Consider the following 13,182-nt stretch of genomic DNA (forward strand, 5'->3'; position numbering starts at 1 on the left):
TGCTCCAAAAGGCTTCATGTTGACGTGCCACTGGTTTGATGCAACCACCATGCTTGTTGATATGCACAAGAGCAAGAACATCTCAGCAAAAGCTGAAAGTGAATCAAGTGTGCGCCGTAGGCAAGGCCTCACTGAAGGCAGATGAATTGCTTCAGGGGTTTTGATGATTGGCTGGGTGAAGGATGGAGCCTTGGTCTCATCCGTGCCCTCTCTCGCCCCAGTGACATCTGTTAAGGCACGCGTCAGATGAATGCTCCAACAGCCAGGACCATGACGACCAAAACAAATGCCCTCTTCTGATTGGTTCAGAAGGATCACGCCTTCCCCCTCAGCCCTCGCATCTGATTGACCCACAATACTGAACCAGGGGCAGGGGCCAGCAATGAGGGCTACCCTAAAGCAACTGCCATGTTTCTCTGCATCCCTTCCACCTCCACCTCCACGGCTCCCAATATTGCCTCTCCCGCTCCCCCTTTTCCTCACCACCCCTGCCTACATCTAGTGACAATCTCTATCAGTGTTTTTCTCTCCCTCTCAGGCATCTATTTCTCCTTCTGTCTCCCTCATTTCTCTCTCCCTCTCTATTTCTCCTCCTGTCTCCCTTATTCTTCTCTCTCTCTCTCTCTCTCTCTCTCTCTCTATTTCTCCTTTCTCTCTCATCCCTCCCTGCCTCGCTCGCCCCTCCTTGCCATGTGGCTAGTGTGCACGTGTGCTGGCTCTCCATCTCTCTGCCTCCCGCTCCATTAATCTGACTGTGCAGCCGAGCGAAGGCTGAGCGGGCGAGCGAGCGCGCTGCATTCCCCCCCTGCTAAAAATAACCACTTCACTGTGACAGAGGAGTCTGGAGGGGGGAGAGGCAGAGGAGGAGGAAGGGGGCCTCTCTCTCTCTCTCTCTCTCTCTCTCTCTCTCTCTCTCTCTCTCTCTCTCTCTCTCTCTCTTTCAGTGTGTGTGTGTGTGTGTGTGTGTGTGTGTGTGTGTGTGTGTGTGTGTGTGTGTGTGTGTGTGTGTGTGTGTGTGTGTGTGTGTGTGTTGTCTTAGCAGGCATGTGTGTATACAGTATGAGGATGGGGATTCTGTGTTGTGTGTGGGGAGAGAGGAGAATGCTGAGGGTTTCTTTTTATTTGTAGAAAACAGGGGGATGTGCATGTGCATGTCTGCAGGGATACATGGGTAGCAGCTTAGCATATGTGCACTCATGCTCCGTTATGTTGTATGCATGGTGTTTGGTTCTGTGGTGGCATTTTGTATTTGTATGCGTGCAAATTTGATAATGTGAGTAGGTAGCGCTTGTGCACACGTGTGTGTGTGTGTGTGTGTGTGTGTGTGTGTGTGTGTGTGTGTGTGTGTGTGTGTGTGTGTGTGTGTGTGTGTGTGTGTGTGTGTGTGTGTGTGTGTGTATTTGCATTTTTGTCAGTTTAGAAGAAAGGTACTTGGCATATGTGCAGGGAGGCCGCACAGCACTGAAAAAAAGGCTATTTAAACAGTTCCTGACTGATGGGAGCTCATTAAGTATAAAATGCATAAAAATACATAAAATCACACACACACACACACACACACACACACACACACACACACACACACACACACACACACACACACACACACACACACACACACACACACACACACACACACACACACACACACAGGTCCCTCTAGTCAGATTTTCCTCTGCAAATTAATTAGCTGTAGGGTCTACTCGTTCAATACAAAGTGACTGTGGCGCAGAGGCACAGTGTTCAGTGTTCAGTCAGTGGCTGGTTTTCAGAAAAATCGCATGGGCTCTCACATCTCATTTCAAAGCAGTCACCGATCTGAATGGAGAGGCTCCAGCGAACCCAAATTCATGCTCACCACTGAATTCTCAGTCGTTAAGCTTACACATCACACCAGATGGTTGAAAGAAAAAGTTGTTGATAAAAAATACCTATATGGATATGTGCAGCATGTGGACTTAATATAAATCACAATTTTCTACATCCCCAATAAAACTGAAATCCAACTAGCATGGTGCTAAAACAAAGGAGTGCAGAGTCAATGCTGTGTCATTTTGCAAATGTGGTAACACATGACAGGAAAATCGATGTAGCACCACCTTCCTAATTTAACAAATGAAAACAAACAAGCAAAAACATTCATCTAGAGATGGTGGCACATCTATTTTTCAACAGGGGAAAGGCTTTGGGAACATCCAACATACACCACATAAGTACATTTGTGTAATGTAATGTCATACGAGATATGATTGAATCGAACAAATAGCATATTTTATGGCCTACTCATAGCCAGAACATCATTGTGAAACAATTAAAAGTGCAAAGTGTAAAGTCTCAATGCTCTTTACTTCTAATGTGCCACTGGTGTACTACTTCAAGATGATTTTGGAAAATAAATCCCTGTGTACTTAGATTGGGGACATTTTCAGATCACAATATATTCATGTTAATGGTCTTTTTTTATTCCTAGACCATTAACCACAGGACCTATTCTTTTTCACACTACTGAATATGCACGTATAGTTCCCAAGACATTTGAGTGCAAAAATATGGTTGCTGATAAAAAATATGATGAGCCTCCAAGATATCAAAACAAAAGAGAGGTATTGAGTGTCCAAACCATATGAAACGATGTATTGACAATTACATTTAACCTTAGGTACTGTATCTCTACAAAGACATACAAGATAAAGAACAAGTGCCCATCAGCACATGGTAATAACAATCCGTAGAGGTGTGTCTACTACACCTTCCTGGTAATATTGCGTGCAGTGGGAGTATAGGTTTAAGCAGCCACTGTATCATACAGCTCTAATATATAAACACCTGTGGTGTTTCAAGTTCAGCACAGCTCTTGCATAGCTCTCAGTCGTAGCTTTGAAATCATGTTCAGGTGAAACACCTTGCTGATCACATTGCTTGCAGTGTGTGTCTAGAGTCAAGCAGCCACTTCAAAACAAAGCTCTGACATGGTATTTAAGGTCGAGCATGTAATGCTCTCATCACCCTTCCATGTCTCTCAGTCATAGCCTTGGAATAATATTTGGGTAAGTAGTACAGCCAAGCAGCATTAGAAGTGTGCACCATGCACAGCTGTTACTCCTACTTGTGCAATGTTATCTAACCAGCAACAACCCACATGCAACTCTGGTTGGCATATCAGCAGCAGGTTAGCCGTGATTACAGGCTTGTGAACAGCAGAGGGGGTGGCCAAATGTCTGGCCGCATACCAGTTATGTGTGGGCTGCCTGCCGTCCACAACCCCTTGCATCTGTGCAGGCTCCAGAAGGCTGAGACAAGCCATCCCTGCCTGGGCGCGCGCGCACACACACACACACACACACACACACACACACACACACACACACACACACACACACACACACACACACACACACACACACACACACACACAAAGACAGACAGAGACAGAGACACAGACAGATACAGATACGGATACGCACACACACACCCTGAGATACACATACTTGCTGTCACTTTCTGATGCCCAGGAGAAGGGAAAGCACAGCTCTGTCTATTTAATTACAGTGTGGTGGCACCAGACACGATGCCGGGAGTAGGGCTGGCTGCGTGGGTGGAGTGTCCAAGGGAGATCGTGATTGCCTGAGCCTGATCCAGAAAACTTTTTCTACAAATATAAGTCTTTGCAGCCTTCTCCTTTCTGTGGCAGAGGTGGCCAGAGTAGAAGTAGAAGTAAAAACATGCTTAAGTTTCTTTCCAACACAAGTAATTTCACTGAGCAACTGGTCTACGGCATATGAACTGATCCTGCGCTGGTTGGTTCAATTTGGGGCTTTTTCTATTTAGGTTTTTAGGGTTTTTTTGGCAAATGTCTAGCCACCCCATTAGGTACAATAACTGGTGTAATCACAATGTAGTATCTTGTGCTAGTGTTATTTAGGCCTACACCATGTAGCCTCCTTCTACTTTGACCACCTCTGCTCTTTGGGGATGAATGTACAACTTAACACAGCCTACTTGATGAAAGAACAGCTAATTATAGAATTAACATCAACCAGTTATATAACCAGTTAGAAATTGGGTATTGCAGTGCTATGCCAGTCAGATAAATACCAACTGAACTACAGAGTAGGCTACCTATAACTTTTAATCCTATTCTTGCAAAAATGGTAAATGCATTTAAATCAATCAACCTGTTGACAATTCACATCAGATTTCTTCTTAGACAGCCAGGTGAGGATATATATTCGGAGGCATTTAAAGAAACCATTATTGAAAGTTTTGCACATGACACGACCACATAATACCCAAAAGCCGCTTGTGTGAGCATGCATGCACACACCTGTTTGGCTTTGGAAACCTCGGTGAGACCTGAACTGTATCCACTCCTCAACAGTGGAGCTATAGTGCGTCTTCTCAATGAGTGGACATCACCTAAATATGATACAACGTAATGCATACCAGGTCGTGTCGTGACTTGGTCTGAATACCCCTTGCTTTATTACGCGTTATATAGCCTAACGCCATTTGGCCGTGCGTAAAACCTAAACCAAAAATGTACTGTCACACAATTGTATTTCAGTGGGTCGCCTTACGCAGCTGCAAAAAACCCCATCAGAATTACAGGTGGCATGGACGTGAACAATACACTGTGGTGAAGCTAGAACCAATGCATAGCACACTGCAAACTGACATCAGGAGGACCCCCCACTAGAATCACACACACACACCCTCTTCCAATAGTAGTAATAATTACCTACCTCCAACACACAGCAGTGACATCTCTCTAAATGACAACGGTTACTGTAAGTTCTCCTCTCCTAGAAAACCGTTGTCGGGATAAAGGATGGAGATATTTATTTTCAAAGCAAAAATGATCTTCCTGAAATATTTCCTGTTGAGCGTTTGGCGGCTGCTATCGCCTGTGGTGCTCTTGGCCACACACGAGAGAGGAATAATAATAATAAAAAAATACAAGCCGAGGATAAGATTACAGTTCGCCTGTCTAGGAGTGTCTACCTTTACCGTCGCTTTTCCTGTCGCCCTGTCATTCAGACAAACATTTGAGGATAATTAGCTCCCTTTCAGCTTCGCGCGAGCCGAATCACAGCCATCTTGTTCAGCACCGCCGATGTGGGGACAGTTACAACCGTGACGTCACGTTGAAGATGAACGGAGAAGCTCTGGCTTCAAACAGCTGACTGCTGGGAGGGAGCCTCCCTGTGTGTGGCCTTTCACCCTGTACTGTGAGTGCGAGTACCGCTAAGCGCCCGTAGACCATGGGATTGTACTTTTAATTTCTTGACATTTAACAGTAGGAGTACTGTGAGGGAGGAGCATCTTGCTACAATGCAATCCAGCCTGTCTGACAATGACCCACCATCTCTGGCTTCAGTGTGAATACTCTCACTGAGCTATGCCATGGCCTAGTCCACAAACGAGGCAAAATGAATAGTAAATACAACGATCATGCAATAATCAATTGAAAGTGAATTATTGATATAGTGTAGGCCTAACTAGATAGCCTATATTAGATCTTGTGATGTCATGTAGCACATTAATTCAACATATTTTCAGTAGGTCTACAGTCTTAAATGCCGTGTCTACAAGTAGTATGCAACTACTGATTTTCAACTACTAATTTTCAGGACTGAAGGGAATTCACTGCTGACAGCTGGAGTAGGTCACGAAGACATTTCAATCACAGCATAGGCCTCTCTCATTCATTGAACTGTACTACCCTCTAGTGGAAAACTATCACCTCGCATGGTTTTCCATACAGGTCACCGTCCAGTAAGGTTTTTGATTACCCCTCCATTATTTTCCATTTCCTAGAAGCTGAGCAGTGACAGCATGTGTAGTTAAATCATGTAAAGTAACAAATGATAAATTCAGAACCTTGTATGATCCAATTTAGGCAAAGTAGCTCAAGATGGATAATGGATATAGAGGTTGGAACTCCCCTTCCATTAACAAAACATTTTAAGCCAGTGGAACTGGTGAAATGGGAATACCACTTAAGGGACTGCTACATATTCTCACACTTTCAAGTACATCTTAAGTTCATGGCAATGAACACCCTGACAAACACACCCTCCATCTGTCGTTGAAGTATTGATGATGATGACAAATGTACACAAACATTTAGGAGCATTTTTTTAATTGAAACGGAATTTCATCTTGCACACATAACAGTAGTACATAATTTGTTAACAAAGCTCTGCATATCATGGCATCTTAGAACATTTTTCATTTAGTGGATAACATGAAATATACAAAAAAAATTAAATCCCTCCAAAATATTAATCGTTGACGTCATGTTACATCTTCTCACTGAAAAAGAGAAATCAAACAAAATGTTACAAATAATTTAAAATACAGTGTGAGAGATACAGAGTGGGTATCCATTAACTATGAGAGGTAAAAAGATCTAGATCAACATCATAGTTGGATTTCACAATAATTACATTGAGAGGAAGGAGCTAACTCATCTGTATGGTTTAGTTGGCCTTCTTTACTCAATTGTCAATATCTCAGTTTATTGTATTACTAAAAACACTCACCGACCACTTTATTAGGTACACCTCTCTAGTGCTGGGTTGGACCCTCTATTGCCTTCAGCCTTCAGAACGGCCTGAACTGCCCGCAACATTACTTGGGTAGGCTGTGGCATCTCAACAAAGATACTAGATGTACAGGATGTACAAGATGGTACTAAAGGGCCCAAATTGTGGAAAGAAAAGATCCCTACGCTATTATACTACTATCCTGAACTGTTCTTACAAGGCAAGGTGGATCCATGTTTTCATGTTGATGACGCCAAATCCTGACCATTCCACCCGACAGAAATCAAGATTGCAACAGAAATCAAGATTAATCAAACTAGGCAACATTTCTCCAATCTTCTAATGTCCAATTTTGGTGAGCCTGTGCAAATTGTAGCCTAATTTTCCTGTTCTTAGCTGACAGAAATGGCACTAGGTCCTCTGCTGCTGCAGCCCATCTGCCTCAAGGTTTGACGTACTATGGGTACACTGTTCATATGCATACCTCGGTTGTAGCGGGTGATTACCGGTATTTGAGTTAATGCTGCCTTTGTATCACCTTGAACCAGTCTGACCTTTTTCCTCTGACCTCTGGCATCAACAAGGCACTTTGGCCCACAGAAATGCATACACTACGTTTTTTTCTTTTTCGGACAATTCTTTGTAAACCCTAGAGATGGTTGCGCATGAAAATCCCAGAAGATCAATAGTTTCTGAAATATGCAAACCAAGCCCATCTGGCACTAACAGCCATGCCATGTTTGAAAGTAATTCAAATAACCTTTCTCCCCCGTTCTGACGATCGGTTTGAACAGCATCAGATTCTCCAGAGTGATTATCCATTAACTATGGGAGGTAAAATGATCTAGATCAACATCACGTCTTGACCACGTCTACATGCCTAAATGCATCGAGTTGCCGCCATGTGATCGGCTGATCAGAAATTCGAGTCAATGAGCAGTTGGAAAGGTGTGCCTAATAAAGTAGCCAGTGATTGTGTACTGCAGCGGGGGGAGGTCAGCTGTATTGCAGATGTACGTAAGGAGGGGGAGCTGAGCTCTATGGCACTCCCGTCCAATATTGCACCAACACTGCATATTCATTTTGTTTATAGCAGCATTCTCAAGTGTGGTCCCGGGACCACTAGTGGTTCAAGAGAGAGCTCAAGTGGTCCGCGAGGGGATTTCACAAATGTAGTCAGCTTTTCCAAGACAAGCTAGCATCAGCTGTATTTGCAACATTATTACAAGGCTAAACATATCAGGTTCCAATGTTTTCTACTTGTTGACATGAGCAAAACCTGTCAGTTCAGTAGTTTTGGGGAAAAAAAATGTTTTGAACCAAAGCGGTCCTTGGTGTGGGGAAATTTGAGAAACACTGATGTACACACCGCTCTTACCCATCAAGGTGTGCCAGGACGTCCTGTAGCTTGACCAATAAGGCACGGTGCTCATTGGGACTGTTCTCCAGCACGTTACTCAACCGGCTCAGGTAGGAGTCTATTGTGCTGATGGAGGGGGTCTCGCCTGTACCTGAGAAAAGTGTAAGCACAGATAGAGAGGGTCAGTGAGATTAACAAGACAAGTTACAGACAAGCCTAGCTGCCTCACCAATCTTGTGGACAGAGCTTGCAAGGATCTCATAAGAGACAAACAAACAGACTAAGGATATGGATTGCTGGAACAAGCAAGCAGACCAAGCATAGTCTAATGGCATGTACCACGAGAAACAAGTTCGTTTTAGATGGGTTGAAGCATGTCTGGTGGTCACAACGGGAGTAGTACAAAGAAAAGTGTCCCATGCCAATAGTCAAGCATGGTTTGGGGCTGCATGAATGCGTCAGCATTGGGAAGCTGAATTTGAGCGACATCATATTTAGACACCACAATGTTGATTTCTCGTCTCCCTTTTGATTTTGATATCAAACTAGACTATTGTCAGGTAGTTGATCGGGCGGCTGCCATTTTGTTTACGGATTAACTCTTGCGGGGGAACTAATGCAGACCATTCCAAGTAGTAGGTAGCGACAGAAGTCGCAGCTCGTACAGCCAGGCAAAAGAACAAGGGTTTTTGAACTGTGTCATGCCGTACTTGGCTAACCGAGTCGCTAGCTGAGTCGTGCCGTGTGGAGCCTGATAGAGGGTAAAAAACGGGCAGTGGAAAAGTGTGACAATTTTGTGACAATTTCTGGCAAACTGACACAGACAGCTTGGACAAGTGACACAGAGTGAGAGATAACAGATGAGAACCTGTGGGTCTGACCTGAGAGTGGTACTCTGGCCAGGCTGCTGACAAGGCTCTGCTTGAGGGCCAGCAGATGAAATGGCTCAAAACAACCGGAAAATGTGCACCCTCATGCAAGACAGATGGCAGTACGGTATGAAGGTATTTACAAATAGACAATGCACGGACAGAAACATGGATGTTATTGACAAGCGAAGGGTGTGACAAGGCCCTGACAGCAGGCATGGGTGTGGGTCTGATCTGGAAGGGAGGGGGACTACAGCCTTGCTGACGAGGGTCAGCTTGGGGGCCAGCAGATGAAACAGATCAACACAACTGGAAAAAACACCCCTCGTACAAGACGGAAGGACGTGTGAAGGTATTCACGAATAGAGCCACAAGAGGTGACACTGGGTGTGGGTCTGGGACAAGGATCTGCTTGAGGTCCAGCAGATGAAACGGATCAAAACAGCTAGAGAAAGCGTACCCCTCGTAAATGCACGTTATTGACAAACATAGGGTGTGACTAGGCCCTGAGAGGTGGGTCCATGGAAGTGGGTCTGACCTGGGAGTGGCACTCCGGCCAGGCTGCTGACGAGGGTCTGCTTGAGGGCCAAGAGGTGCCTCTGGAGGGCCTGGGTCCGCTGCTCATCTTGGCCCAGCTCTGCCTCCAAGCGCTCCTTGGCGCTGTACATATTAGCAATGTGCTTCTGCAGCACAGCATTCTGCTCCTCGAACTCCACGTTGGCTTTGCGTAGACGCCGCAGCTCCGCCTCCCTGGCTGCAGTGCACACGGCGAGAGGAGACATTACAGGGGAGGGTCAAAAAAAGAGATTCACGTCTTGTCAAAAACATGGAAAGCGGATAAAATAGAAGAGGCATGTGACTTTATTTTGCAGAGTCAGTGATACAGTATACCATATCTACGTATCTAAATTGAATAGCTTGTGTACTATCATGATTTCATGTAATAAAATAATAATTAGAACTACCCCTCAGTCTTCCAGCTAGTAGGTGTAGTCCGTACTGTATGCTCAGCGAACACCACCACAGGTTTTTTTTATTGTTATTGTTATGACTGTGTGTGTGTGTGTGTGTGGTTTTCATGTGAACCCCGACAACTGGCTCCTTCTTGGCAGCCTCCAGTGTGAATGTGAAAATGCGTACGTGTGTAGGTGTATTTGAAAGCACTTTGAGTCAGCTGTTTAGTTGTGATGTTGTATTATATAAATACATTTTGATTTATTGATTTGATATTAGTGTTGCACTTGTACAATGTAAAAGAAATGTGACAAAGTACATCCTGTAATTATAACGGTGTAACACGACAGCACATTTTATGCAGGCTGCAAAACAATGCAATTAGGCAAACAGAAACATGACACCGTAAAACACGTTACGAAGACACAACATGATGATGAACACTTTACATACCCTTGTTTTGATCTAAGAACTCCTCTGTGAAGATGGGGATATCAAACCCATTCGTGAAATCTGGGGACTAGTGTAAAATGAAAAGAGCATGAAATTAATGACGATAACTCAATGGTTAGTTACCATTACCGTAATTAAGCAACAAGATATATAATATGATATAACCAGATTATGAGTACAATTAATACCTTAAGGCCTGCTTGTCCAGAACTGTTGGAATTGATTATTACCGACGTTAACTCCTCTGTAAACAAAGCAGAAGTAACAGTGTTCACATGAGAACAATCTAGACAGCATAAATTGCCACACATGTGCATGACAAAAGACCAACAAAGGTCGGCGTCTGCGCCTGCACTTAACACAAGTGCATTGCTTGGTGCGTGCACTCCCAAAAAGTAGCTATCACTCAAGACAATAGGAAAAAAAGGAGGCGCACACAAGGCTTGTGTGAAAAAGTCTAATAAAGCCGAAACTTAACAACTGAAGTCTGAGCTCCAGTTAAACCTCAGACTTCAGTTGTTAAGTTTCGGCTTTATTACACTTTTTCACACAAGCCTTGTGTGCGTCTCCTTTTTTCCTATTATCTTGAGAGATCACACATGTGCATGGCAATCTGTTTGTGTTGTACACATATAAAGCACAATGACTTCCCATCGAAAGACGGTAAACTTGAAATGTCGAAATGATGAAAACTTGAAAATTGAGCAGTTTAACATAAGCAATGTTGTAATCAATGATACAGAGAGGTCAATGGTTGTAATATATAATATACATAACAAAACAATGCTCAAAACAACAACAGAAAAAAAACAGGGAACATGCAACAAAGGCTGCACTATTTGTTTGCCATTTTGTATGTTTGTCTGTACGTGGTGAGGCACTGACCCCTTTTTATCTTCTTGTCTTGAACCTTGGCTGTGGTTATCTGGTAAGCTTCGCTCTGTTGGTACTCCCGTAGCTCTCGGGCATACTGGACTTTTTCACGCTCTGCCTCATCCAAGTAACGCTAGGACACAAATGGATAACAGTTACCATACATAGCATTTTAACACAACAAGATCTATATGACATGACAATATGAAAATAATACAAAAACTGTATGACTGCACTGTGCATTGGGTTTGTAAAGGGATAGCTATGAGGTTTGGCTGGTCTCCTTGGAAAAAAACAACCCAATTATAACAAAGTTATAAAACATGCGTTGAGAAGGAAACAGCTGAATGGGGACGGGGCTTAGTTCCCATAGGCCGGTATTAATCTATTTCATTCTTCAATACTAAGGGGGGGGCGTTGGCAGGCTTACGATGAGGTCAATGGGGCGTTGTGAGAGTCTTGTGATGAGGTCAAGGGGGCGTTTGTTAAAAAAGGTTGAGAACCACTGTCTATCTGAATGACAACATGACTTCATCATGTTTGTGAGAGGTCCAGCAACTGTACCTACCTGTTTGTCGTGAGGGGCCAGTCTGCTCCACTCTGCCCCCAGTCTCTTGGTGATCTCTGGGAAGGGCAGATCGGGGTGCAGGGCTCGGATCTGCTCCCGCCGTTCATTCAGGAAGCGGACATAGCCCGTAACTGGAGCCTTGGGCCCGTTAGGTAGCACCTTCTTTCTCTTCTTTCCCTTTGGCCAGCCACGCTTCTTCACAGGTTGCACTGACGACATCGTCACAGTGTTCTTTTGGGGATAGGAAAGCAAGAAAGCAAATTACATGATCAGAGGGCTTCTGTAAGGTAGGGGCAAGCGATGTGTTACAAGGCATGTGTGGGAAAAGGGTAATGCATGGGCCCATTGGGTTTCAAGGCCTTAGAATCTATTCTGGAATGCATTCTTGCTTCTGGCGGATCATGAAGAATATGATTGACAATTCGGTACACTTAAGAAAACACATGTTGTAGATAAATAGTCACCTCCTCATGTGTTGAATCTAGATGATGGGCACTTCTATGACTAGCTGCATCAGTCACCTCCTGCTTCACACCCATGGCATGAAATCTCCCTGTGCTGCAACAGAAGACAAACCAGGAAACTGAGAATCATTCCATCAAACCAAATGACGTTGGTGTCTTCTCTTTCAGGAATATACTTACTCATGCTGGTGGTGTTTGGCATTCTGTGACATTCTGTGTTAGCACTGGTTCACCTAAGGGACACAAAATTTCATTTAGGCTTGCACACAGCATTTTCACATTTAATTAGTCAGCAGACTGCCGATTAAATAATACTATGATAATGGACGGTAGCCATCATGTTAAGATCTGTGCTGTGCATGGTCCTGCACATTCGGCCGTAGTCGGAGGAAAGAACGTCTTCATCATCATTATTTTAGATATTCTCTCTGCCTGTACAAGGCCTAGAAGTATTTTAACGAATGTGTCCATATGCATTGGCCAACCATAAATGTCTGCCTCTGGCTAGCTTCCGACTCTGACACAAAGACAGACCATTTCGAGTATATAACTTGTGAAATTAAGGAAGGATAGAATTTGATTTGATTATACCTTACCTCAATTATCTTTAGCACAATATTTTCCAAATATCAGAGTTTTATAGATTTCAGTATGGAAACTTCGACTGATAACAATTATTAACACATAGCTCATCTTCTTCTTTCGAGAGAAATACACACAATAATAGGGGTGGAAAATGGATAAGGTACACAGCGCCATCCCTTGTTTGGGAGGAGACATTACGGCATCGCACAGGAGACAATCCTTTTATTTATCTGAAGACATAGAAGAACATCCCTAGACAAACCAAGGTTCTAAATTCCACTCCTGGGCAGCACCGCGTTATGTGCATTACATGTGACACTGAATATTAACGTTATACGTTTAAAGCAGTCTTTCATGTTGAGTGTAGGCCTATTAGGCAACCTTGTTTTAAACAATCAACAAAGCAGAACAAGACAAGCTGGAAAGGTAGGGACACAGGAGGCTCGACAAGACTAGGGTAGGCTACTGGAGTTGGTTTTGTAAGGGGATAGCTATGAGGGGATAGCAA

The 13,182-nt window shown here is 43.8% G+C and overlaps 2 protein-coding genes across 3 annotated transcripts in view; both read right to left on the minus strand.

Moving 5' to 3' along the window:
• unc13a (unc-13 homolog A (C. elegans)) overlaps positions 1-4,764 on the minus strand; it is an 80,352-nt gene extending 75,588 nt beyond the window's left edge. Inside the window, exon 1 of the mRNA XM_063202061.1 lies at positions 4,743-4,764. Coding sequence (XP_063058131.1) covers positions 4,743-4,764 — 22 coding nt within the window. The remainder of the gene's footprint in view (positions 1-4,742) is intronic.
• Positions 4,765-6,121: 1,357 nt separating this feature from the next.
• hmg20b (high mobility group 20B) lies at positions 6,122-12,851 on the minus strand. 2 transcript variants are annotated; one of them, XM_063200207.1, is made up of 10 exons: positions 12,686-12,851; positions 12,270-12,322; positions 12,090-12,183; positions 11,626-11,856; positions 11,070-11,190; positions 10,373-10,428; positions 10,185-10,251; positions 9,316-9,531; positions 7,918-8,059; positions 6,122-6,315 (listed from the first exon to the last, which is right to left on the minus strand). In XM_063200207.1, exons 2-9 carry the CDS (start codon positions 12,299-12,301, stop codon positions 7,923-7,925), a joined length of 954 nt encoding a protein of 317 aa, XP_063056277.1. In that variant the 5' UTR covers positions 12,302-12,322; positions 12,686-12,851; the 3' UTR covers positions 6,122-6,315; positions 7,918-7,922. The 2 variants fall into 2 exon arrangements, with proteins under 2 accessions (XP_063056277.1, XP_063056276.1); XM_063200206.1 differs by having other exon boundaries at positions 7,927-8,059; positions 12,686-12,848.
• Between the last annotated feature and the right edge of the window lie 331 nt (positions 12,852-13,182).

Source organism: Engraulis encrasicolus, chromosome 6 (assembly GCF_034702125.1).
Source record: "Engraulis encrasicolus isolate BLACKSEA-1 chromosome 6, IST_EnEncr_1.0, whole genome shotgun sequence".
Lineage (NCBI taxonomy): Eukaryota > Metazoa > Chordata > Actinopteri > Clupeiformes > Engraulidae > Engraulis > Engraulis encrasicolus.